The 10971-nt window shown below is 37.0% G+C and overlaps 1 protein-coding gene across 1 annotated transcript; it reads left to right on the top strand.

Annotated features, from left to right (window-relative positions):
- The first annotated feature begins 9422 nt into the window (after positions 1 to 9422).
- Positions 9423 to 10360, top strand: LOC102666796 (uncharacterized). The gene is made up of 3 exons (XM_006601492.2): positions 9423 to 9767; positions 9886 to 10004; positions 10110 to 10360. Exons 1-3 carry the CDS (start codon positions 9434 to 9436, stop codon positions 10290 to 10292), a joined length of 636 nt encoding a protein of 211 aa, XP_006601555.2. The 5' UTR covers positions 9423 to 9433; the 3' UTR covers positions 10293 to 10360.
- The last annotated feature ends 611 nt before the right edge of the window (positions 10361 to 10971 follow it).

Raw genomic sequence — 10971 nt, 5'->3', positions numbered from 1 at the left:
GTAAGAAAATGTAAATGAATCATTATTCCACTTAGCTTGTGGACCTGATACACGTGTTTTTTAACCTACAACTTATCTGATAAATGGTTGGAGATTTAATATAAAGGATCAGGATATGCACTTGAAATCACAAAATAGTGGAGTTTTAGTTAAAGGTGATGAGAATGTAGGTAATTTAGATTACTTTGGTGTCTTGGTAGATATTATTGAATTGGATTTCCCTGATCTTCTCCGGATGTTATATTTAATGTGATTAGTGGGGCATGTCTTTCGAAGAAAGAGGATATAAGGAAGACATCTATGGATTCATTCTTATTAAACCTTTGGGATGAAATTAATCTAACAAATTATAATATTTATTTTTTAAAAAATTGGAATAAATTTATCTATCTTCTTTGTAGAGAATCATTTTAGTAAATCATGTCTAGCATAAAAATTTAATATTCTATTTATATTTTTAGTCAAGACATCAATTTGATTAGAAATCATCAGGGACAAAGCATTTAAAACTTAAAAGCATTAACAAAAATATCTTTAAAAAATGAATAAACAAAAACCATGCACCTCCCTTAATCACAATAAACCTAGAAGAACATTTTTTTTTTATATTTTTCATTTTGAAACGATATAAATTGTTAGATAAATTTAAACCAACCCTAAAAAAATATTTTTTTTCTTATCTATTTAAATATTACTATTAGATAATGTAAAGATAACATTAAACAAATCCAAGCTAAAGATAAATATATATATATATATTAAATATATATATATATATATATATATATTATTTTTATCACATATTTAAATAAACCTATAAACATTATTACAGTACTAAAAATAAACGTCTTCAACGACGGCAAATCAGCCATGGTTATATAAAAATCGTCTTTAAAAAAACATTTGACATTCTTATAAATAATTATAACTTTTCAAATACGATTTTCTGAAAATCATTTTGAAAACGCCTTACTAAGTCAGTTTCTGGAGTGAATAGGCAATTTAGTCCCTGAGATTGTAATCAGTTTGCATATTAGTCCCTGACTTAAATTTTAATTCAAAATAGTCCATAACTTTACCTCCGTTATGCAAATAAGTCCCTGCTATTAAAATCTAATTTCCTCCATTAGTCAAATGTCTATTTGGCAAACCTCAGTCCACGTAAGCATCCCAATGTGGCAAGTTTGAGTCCAAGTCAGCAATCCTATGTGGCAAGACAAGGACTGAATTGAAAAATTAGGTTAAAAAGAAATCAAAAATGAAGTAAACGCATTTTCCCTTTCACTGTCTTACTGCTTGTAGGGTTTTTTTAACTGTTTGCAGTTTGTTCTTCCCTCCCCTGCATTCTCTTTGTCGGTGATTGTGAGTGTTCGCGCTTGGCAGTCAGGTTGGTGGTTTTTTGCATTCATTTTGTTTGCATTGTTTTGGTGGTTTCATTTGGGGTTTTATATGTTCAAGGGGTTTCATTTGCATTGTCTTCGCACTTCGTAGGGAGGTTTATGGTCCTTTATTATTTTCGTTTATGATGATCTATTTTTACAGATGACATTGCATGTTGTTGTGTGATGTGCCTATGTTTGAGTTTGAGTTAGGTTTTTTATTTCCTAATATATGACAATGTTTGTGGTTTCTGATTGTGTAGAATGAATGACAATATAACTTTAATATTGCACCATGGAGGAAGATTCACTCCACGTGCCAGTGATGGAAAGGTTGAATATATAGGCGGAGAATTTAACGTTTGGGAGGATATATCTGCAGATTGCCTGAATGCATCTATCTTATATGATCTGGTGAAAGCTAGTAAGAAGTATAGCAATATAGGAGAATGTTTTTGGTTGATCGATAAGGACTTAGATTTTAATCATGGGTTAAGGAGTTGTACAACTGATGGAGATATATTACACTTAGGGATTCTTTTGAAAATGAGAATGAGATAAATGTTTATTTTCATCATGAAGTAGATCCAATTTTAGAAGAAGTCCCACAGATGTTGTACTTGGAATGTGATCCAATTCCAAAAACTGTTGAGAATGAGGATGATTTAGATGATGTACCTATTGCTGGCCATGAGGAAGGTAAGTTTTAATTCATCTGTACTTGGTCCGACATGGTTACCATAATTAATTAATATGATTAATTTTTACTTGATCGCCATTGATGCAGATGTTGGTGCTGGTGAGCATGTTGGTGCTAGAGAGCAGAGAGATGCTGGTGAGTAGAGGGATGCTAGAAAGCAGAGAGATGGTGGTGAGCAGAGGGGATGCTGATGCTGGTGAGCAGAGAGATGGTGGTGGTGAAGAGAGAGATGTTGCTGATAGTGACGAGGAAAAGGAAGTTGACAGTGATGAGTGGTTTACAAATTTCTCTTGTATGATGAATGAAGTTGAAGCTGAAGTTGAGACAGATGGTTATCATTCAGAGGAGCTTAATATCCCCATTAGTAGTGATGATGAAGATAAGGATGTTGAAGTTTATCCTCAATATAGTCAAAGTAGTGGAGTTGGTGAACAGAAGTTGGAATTAGGGATGGAGTTTGGTACTCTAGATGAATTTAAATCTGCCTTGAGGGAGTATAGCATATTGATGGGCAGGGAGTTCAAGTGAAAGAAGAATGATAAACAGAGGGCTAGAGCAAAATGCAAGAAGGCATTTTGTGATTGGGAAATCTACTGTGCAAAGAATGAAGTTAGAAACTCTTTTCAGATAAAGACATTTAAGCATAACCATAATTGTTGTAGAGAAGTGAACAACAAATAAGCAAATAGACAGTGGGTGGTCAGTAAACTTGATGGCAAACTCAGAATGCAGCCAACCCTTAAATGTGTTGAAGCTTTGGAATATTTCAAGCAAGAGTTTGGAGTGCACATTGAAGTTACAAAGATGTGGAGAGCCATGAAAGAAGCAAAGCAACTAGTGGAAGGGAATGAGAGGAAACAATATGCCAAAGTATTTGATTATGCACATGAATTGTTGAGGAGCAATCTTGGATCAACAGTTAAGATCAACACAGTGCCAAGTCCAGAAGGTCCACCACAATTTCAGAGGCTATATATTTGTCCCTTCTGGCGGTAAGAAGGGGTTTGTTGCTGGATGTAGACCATTCATAGGTCTAGATGGATGTTTCCTAAAGAGTGCATTTGGAGGAAACTTGCTCTCTGCTGTTGGGCTTGATGGCAATAACCACATCTTTGTTATTGCTTATGTTGTTGTGGACATTGAGAACAAAGACAATTGGAAATGGTTTTTAACTTTGTTGCATGAAGATCTTGGGGATTACATACAGAATGGGTGGAATTTCATGTCAGACATGCAAAAGGTATGACATGGTGTGATTTGAAATTGTTATCATAAGTTAGGTATTTAATTGAAGTTAATGACATAAGTTAGGGACTAGTCCAGAAGTATTTACTACTTTGTTGCAATTTTTCAGGGACTTATTCCAACTTTACAGGAAGTCATGTCTGGTGCACCTCATAGATTCTGTGTCTTGCATCTTTGGAAAAATTTTACAAAGCAATGGAAAAGCAAGGAACTTAAAGGAATTGTGTGGCAATGTGCAAAATCCACTACTGTTGCTGAGTTTGAAGGCCATATGGCCCATTTGAAGACAATCAACTGCCAGGCTTGGGAGTATTTGAATAAATGGCCCAAACAAGCATGGACAAAAGCCCACTTCAGTACAATACCCAAGGTGGACAATATATGCAACAACACTTGTGAGGTATTCAATTCCAGAATTCTTCTGCAGTATAGATGCAAGCCTATTATCACAATGCTTGAAGAAATTAGAAGTTATATCATGAGAACCATGGCTGCCCGCAAGGTTAAACTTTCTGGAAAGCCTGGACCATTATGTCCAATATAAAAGACTAGAAAAAAGAAATTCATTTTGCTAATCAATGGACTCCCATTTGGTGTGGTGATAACATGGGCCTGAGATATGAGGTCCACATGTGGGGGAATAAGGTTGAGGTCAATTTTGTTGAATGGACATGCACTTGTGGAGTATGGAAACTAACAGGTTGTGTTCTTTGTAGTTTTTTTTTTCATTCCTAACCTACATGTGTGCTGATTTTACAACTTTGATGTAGGGATGCCATGTCGACATGCCATTGCAACAATAACTCACAAAGGAGGGAAGCCTGAGGACATGTGTCATGAGTGGCGGTCAATAGAAGCTTATAATAAGACATACCATCATTTTATTGAACCAGTCCAAGGACCACAATATTGGGCCCTATACACACCCTGTTCCACCACATAAAAGGGTCCAAAGAGGAAGGCCAAAGAAAAATAGAAGGAGATCTATAGATGAGGACAATGTCACAGGACATAGGCTAAAGAGGAAATTGCCTGAGTTTACATGTGGAAGGTGTGGCCAAACCAATCATAACATTAGAAGCTGTAAAAATATTGGAGTTCTTGTTAGGCCAAAGAAATATGTTGCACCATCAACTTCAAATGAGGATGACCACCTATTATCTCAAGATGAACAGACTTTGAATGAGGCTAAAGAAGCTGCTGCTCATGTTCAACAAGATCCGGTGGAGATTAATTTATCTCAGCCTCATTTGTCACAAGATAGTGACATGGAGTTGATGGTAAATATTTGTCACAACAAAGTAGTTTTATCTCAACCTAATTTGTTGCAGCACTCCATTTTTATATATTACAATTATTCATGTTTGGCATTTGCATGTAGGTCCCTACAACTATTGTTCCACCAATAGCAAGGAATAAGCTAACCATAACAAGAGCCAAACAAAGGAAGGTTGCTGATAAAGATGATGCAGTATAAAGAAAACTGAAGACCCATGTTTTGTTGCATTTTGAAGGTTGCTGATGAAGAAAACTGAAGAAGCATTTTTTGTTGCATTTTGATATTAGGATGTGTAGTTGTATATTTTGAAAGCTTCACTGGCATGTGAAATGATGTAAACATTATGGCCTACTGAACAATTGCTTCTAACTACCATGCTTTGGGATGTCAAACATTATGTGAAATTGATTTAATGTCATGTTTCTTCTCTTTCTTTTATAAATTATACACTGTGTTGGATTTGGAGTTGGAGTAGGACCACCTAGTTTAGTGCTACTTCAATAACTTCAAAAAGTTATACAACAACAAATTATATTTAATAAACTGCAAATTTCACCAACAAATTATATTTAATTGAAATGGGTAATTGACAGTAGCAACAAATTACTTCCTACTACAAATTCTTTAGCAAAACAACAATTACAATATCAAAAGATGCTATTACACATTTTACCTAAAATACATTCCCCCTAAAACTAACATTACAATTAAAAATGAAAAACCTAACAACACAATGTTTGTTAAATTTCTCATTTTCTTCTACAAAGCTTCAATTTGTAGCCTCAAATCAGCCACTACCATTGTTTCTCTTGAGACAGAAGACGAATTAGAAAGTTGGTTTTCTTCTTCAACCCATTGAAAAAATTGACAGTTATTTGGGTCTGTTTGGGGTAATGTTCAAGTATAGAATAGCCTTCCTGGGTTCCTCCTTGTTCTTGCAGTTCAAATAGCTGCACGTCTTCCATGGTGCCATTGCCGAATGAAACTACCAGAAAATGCACAACAACTGCCAATTGTAGACATGGAGAAATCAAGTGAACAAGCAGCAGCGACTGAGCCTCAGAAGAGAAGAAGAAGAAGCGACTCAGCGTGGGAAACCAGCAGATTCGTAAACCCTAATTTATTTGGGGAAGAAGAAGAAGCAACCTTGCGTGAGAGAGAATTTATAGATGCAGACCTCAGTGCCACATTGGACAGTCTACGTGGCATTGAATTGCCACCTATGCACCTCACTAACGCCGTCACCTGAGAATTTAACGACAGGGACTATTTTGCAAAACTTATGTAAAGTTAGGGACTATTTTGAATTAAAATTTAAGTCAGGGACTAATATGCAAACTGGTTACAATCTCAGGGACTAAATTGCCTATTCACTCTCAGTTTCTGCATCTCACTACTTGAAAAAGCATGTCTCTCTCACTCACTGGCGCCCCCTTACATTCTTCAAGCCAACACAAACCCTATCATTGTTTCGCAAAGCAAATCCCTCCCATGGCAACAGAAGCAGGTGCTTGGTTAGAAATGGCGACCACCGCAAGCAATAATGACGTCACCGCTGCCAATGATGAGCTCGATAAGCTTTGACTATTCATATGTTGGATCTGTAGTTTCATCAAATTCGATCCATTTTCTAACCTTAAACTTTCGAAGCATCAAATTCAAATCTGAATCTCTCTAGATGCGATGTCGTTAGCGTCTTTTCCAAAGCCTCATTACGGTTCTCTCCCCTCGCCCTCATCATCTAACTCCACTACCTACTTCGTCACATGCGCCACGACATCCACACGCTCTTCTTTCGCCACACACCAACCATGGGAAGAGGTATTCACACTCTACTCCTTCACGCACCCTTACTCGATCGAAGAAGCGACGATGCGTGTGAGGCGCAACCTCGACCACTTCCGCATGAACTACTCCATGATGGTGTTGTTCGTTTTGTTCTTGAGCCTCCTCTGGCACCCATTCTCGATCATCATGTAATTGGTTGTGCTAATGGCGTGGTTCTTCCTCTACTTCTTTCACGACGAGCCCATGGTGGATGATAAGGTGGTGGCAGTGGTTCTTGCAGTGGCGACAGTCGTGGGATTGGTGCTCACCGGCGTGGGATTCTGGGCCTTCGTCATTATATATTTTGAAAATGCTCTCATGATTTATTTTAAAGTATATTGTTAATGTTTTTATAAATTTTGTTGCAGGGGGCAAGTTCCCAATCAATATCCTTTCTTGTATTTTTTTCCCATTCTTGAAGGATGTTCAACTCAAATTAGATTGGCAATGGACTGCTTCAGGTTCTTTCTGTACTATGAGATAATTCTAAGTTAGGGACCAATTTTTGTCTAGGCTCTTTATCATTTGTCAGCTACTTTTGAATAATTCATTTCGCACTCTTTAAAGTTTCTTAAAAGTAATTGAAACTTCAAGAAATAGTATTTAAATTTACATAATGCTTATTAGAATGTGATGATTTTGGCATATCATATGATGCTTCAAGAAAGTGCCTTTTAGGTTATCACATAGAGAATATACAAGTCTTATACCTTAAGAAGCAGTTAAGGGCTCGCCAAATAAGTGAACAGCAAATAAATAAGGTGGAAGAGTTGTGGAAGAAAAATCCCGATGCTTTTTTTGAGGACCTTGAGAAGCTTGGTGTAGATGATGGACCTCAGTCCGTGGCTTTGAAAATGAAGATGCATATCATGTGTTTAGGAATCAGGATGGCTTGTTAATGTTTTACATGTGTAGTATGTGGAGTCTGTCACAATTTTATCGTATACACTTGGGTCTTATTTATTACATTTCTTGTCTCATTGTCTCAGTATCAAAATGTATTTAATTTGCACCTCTTATTAAGCTTGAAGCTGATTCTGATAAGGTAATACTTTTTCTTTACTCCACTGTAATACATTCTATCATATAATAGCTACTTTTCTTCTTCTTCTTTTTTCTTTCCTGCATGTATCTCTTATTGCTTTACCTTTACCTTCACTCTACTCCTTTTAGATTTAGGTCTGAACATTCATTAATGTACATTAAGTAAATAACATTGTTTAGTGTCCTCATTCAGAGTCCTTTGTTAAGTTGGCATCCAAAAAGGGTCCAAGAATGATCAATATAATGCTAGAAGTCCAACAAGAGATGTTTCGACTTTCAAGGTCAGTGCACTAATGTCCATCATGGTTAATTTTGGTGGTTTCATAAAGAGTATTAGAAATTTAGCTTTTGCTTTTAAATTTTGTCCACTTAAATAATGATTTAAGACACAAAAAACCTTCTACTGGATCAAATCACATACAGAACATTCAAGAAAAGCAAGTCATGTCCGAACAGAAATTTCCCACTAATTGATCACACGGAACATGCATCACAGTTTTAATGTTTTATGGGGTATCACATACTAATAGTTAAGTAATTATAACGTTTTATGGATAAGACATTTGCACATAGTGCATGCAATTCATACCTATGTAAACGACCTGAAACCTTTTATAAGAACCACTAGTACATGAATCTAATGCTTAACACTGCTCTTGTTCACAAAGAGGTGTTCACCATCCAGAACTCTCCTCTGTAACAGTGTTGTTAAATGGCAGCCATGGCGGAGTTGCGTAGCGGATTTTTGAAAAAATGCCACTGAATAGCGGTGGCGTGGCAGGTTAAAGATGGCGGCGTCATGGCGGCCGTCATAACCATGGCGGTCATGGCGGATATGGCAGCGAGGTGGAAAATGGCGGAATTTTTTTTTTTGTTCGTGGTAGGAGTTGGGCTAACCCGACCCAACCCTACCCGATAACTTAATCAAAAGCACGACCCCTCCAAGCTTTCAGAACGCAGCTGCAACCCCTCCAAGCTCCAACACAAAGCGCGACCTCGGAACCTAGCCACGACTCCTGTAACCAGCCACGACAGCAGCCACGCGTGACCCGCTGCACAGCAGCCAGCAGCGACGACCCACGGCGTGAACGGCGGCGACGAGCACGACGTCAACGACGGCAACGAGCGCGGAGGCGACGACCCAACCCACACGCAGAACATCGCGACTTGTACTCTGGTGGGCAAAGCTTTATTTTTTTTTTGGTTTTGTTTTTGCTGTTTGACACTCCTTTTTTTTGTCTGCAGCTTTTTTTTCGTTTTTCTATTTGACACCCTCTTTTTACTTTCGACAGTCCCATTTTTATTTTTTTTCTATTTGACACCACAATTTTTATTTTTTTTGTTCAGTCCTCTTTTAAATGGCTGAACCATCATCTGATGCTGCTACTACAAGTGCAACGAGGAAAAATAAGGTAGACCCAGGTTGGAAATATTGTCATTCACTGTGGAAGAGATACAAACACATTGTTTGTAATTTCTGTGGAAAAATCACTAAGGGAGGAACAACCCGAGCCAAACAACACCTGATTGGGAAGTCGGGCAACATTGCAGCTTGCAAGAAAACTCCCCCAAATGTAATCAAAGAGTTGAAGGAATATATGGCTACAAAAAAAAGTGGGACCACTTACAGTACTTCTGGTAGTGGTAATATGGCAAATATAAGAGATTTTGAATTTGGTGAACCGATTGGATGTGATGGAAGTGAAGAAGATAAGTTTGCGGACTCTTGTAATGCTGCTGCAAATGCAAAGACAAAGTGTGGGACTAAAAAAGGACCTTGAATGGACCTTGAACAAGCTATCTAAGGAGCCTAAGGGAAAAGAAGATGCAAAGGTAGTTCTCATGCCTTCTTTTTGGAATAGTGTGGTTTACACTCTTAAAGTCATGGCTCCACTTGTGAAAGTGCTTCGTCTTGTGGATGGTGAAAAGAAAGCAGCCATGGGCTATATTTATGAAGCAATGTACAAGGCAAAAGAAACAATTATCAAGTCTTTCAACAGCAATGAAAGCAAGTACAAAGATGTGTTTGCAATCATTGATAAAAGATGGAATTGTCAGCTTCATAGGCCATTGCATGCAGCTGCCCACTTCTTAAATCCAGAGTTCTTTTATGACAACACTGACTTGGAGTTTGATTTTGAGGTCACCAATGGTTTGTTTGAGTGCATTAAGAAGTTAATTCCACAATTTGATGTGCAACAGAAAATTCTAACCGAGTTGCATCTTTACAAGATCGGTGCTGAACACTTTGGTTCTGACTTTGCAATGGCTCAAAGGAAAACTCATTCTCCTAGTAAGAAACTTTTACCATATGACAAATACAAATACCATACTATTTTTTTATGTATTAGTGTTATAATTCAGAATTCTAACTTCGAAGTTATGCTCTTGGTTGGTAATTGGTATTGCAGCATATTGGTGGCGAATGTTTGGGTCACAAACTCCAAATTTGCAAAAGCTAGCTATTAAAATTTTGAGTTTGACTTGCAGTGCTTCAGGATGTGAAAGAAATTGGAGTGTGTTTGAGCAAGTAATTGTGACAAAACTCTAACTATACTTTTTAATTTTATTTAATTTTGATGATCAAGTTTTATTTAGAGTATATTGAAATCAACATTTATTTGTTATGTTGTAGATTCATTCCAAAAAAAGAAATAGGCTTGAGCACAAGAGGTTGCATGATTTGGTGTTTGTCAAATACAACCAACAATTGAAGCAAAGATATAATGCAAGAGATGAAATTTATCCAATTTCTCTTAATGATATTGATGTGTGCAATGAATGGCTCGTGGGAGAGATGGATCAATGCTGGAAATGATTTGGTATTTGAAGATGTTGATGCTCTAAATTGGGCAACTGTGTATCAGGCTTCGGCGGTTGGAGAGTGTAGGATGTATACTAGGCGGAAAAAGTAAAAAACAACAAGTGTTGCTGCTGCCTAAACTTCTAAAGAACAGACAATGGTTTTTGGATCTTCATCAAGGAAGCAAAAAGCAGTCCAAGAAAATGATGAAGATCTAGATTTTGAGGAGAATATTGATCTTGAATCTGAAGAAGAAGAAATCATGGTCAATTTTGAGGCGTCTGATGGGGAAGAGGGAGAGAGAGATGTTCCATTACCATATGATAACAACAAAGATAATTATGTTGGGATTGGAGAAGATGATTAGAGCCTCAACCTTCACTTTGCACTTTACATTATGTTTTTATCATTTTCTTATAACTCTGTAATGAGTTTATTTGGTGTTGGTACTTGATTATTGTATGAACTCATGAAACTTTTTTAGTTTATTTGAATGCAATCCTTTATTTTTTTTCAATTTCAATGAGTTTATATATATGTTTTTTTTTTGTTCGTCATGACATCCGTCATTTTCCGCTACGACATCCGCCATATTTTTATGGCAGATTTTTGACTTTCCGCCATGAATCGCCATCCGCCATTAACAACATTGCTCTGCAATGTATCAGTAACCAAACAAAGATGCACTCAGTTA

The sequence above is a fragment of the Glycine max genome, chromosome 17, assembly GCF_000004515.6.
Source record: "Glycine max cultivar Williams 82 chromosome 17, Glycine_max_v4.0, whole genome shotgun sequence".
In the NCBI taxonomy this organism is placed as follows: Eukaryota; Viridiplantae; Streptophyta; class Magnoliopsida; order Fabales; family Fabaceae; genus Glycine; species Glycine max.
Note: the sequence above shows the minus strand (reverse complement) of the source record. Positions and strands in the feature narration are given on the sequence as shown.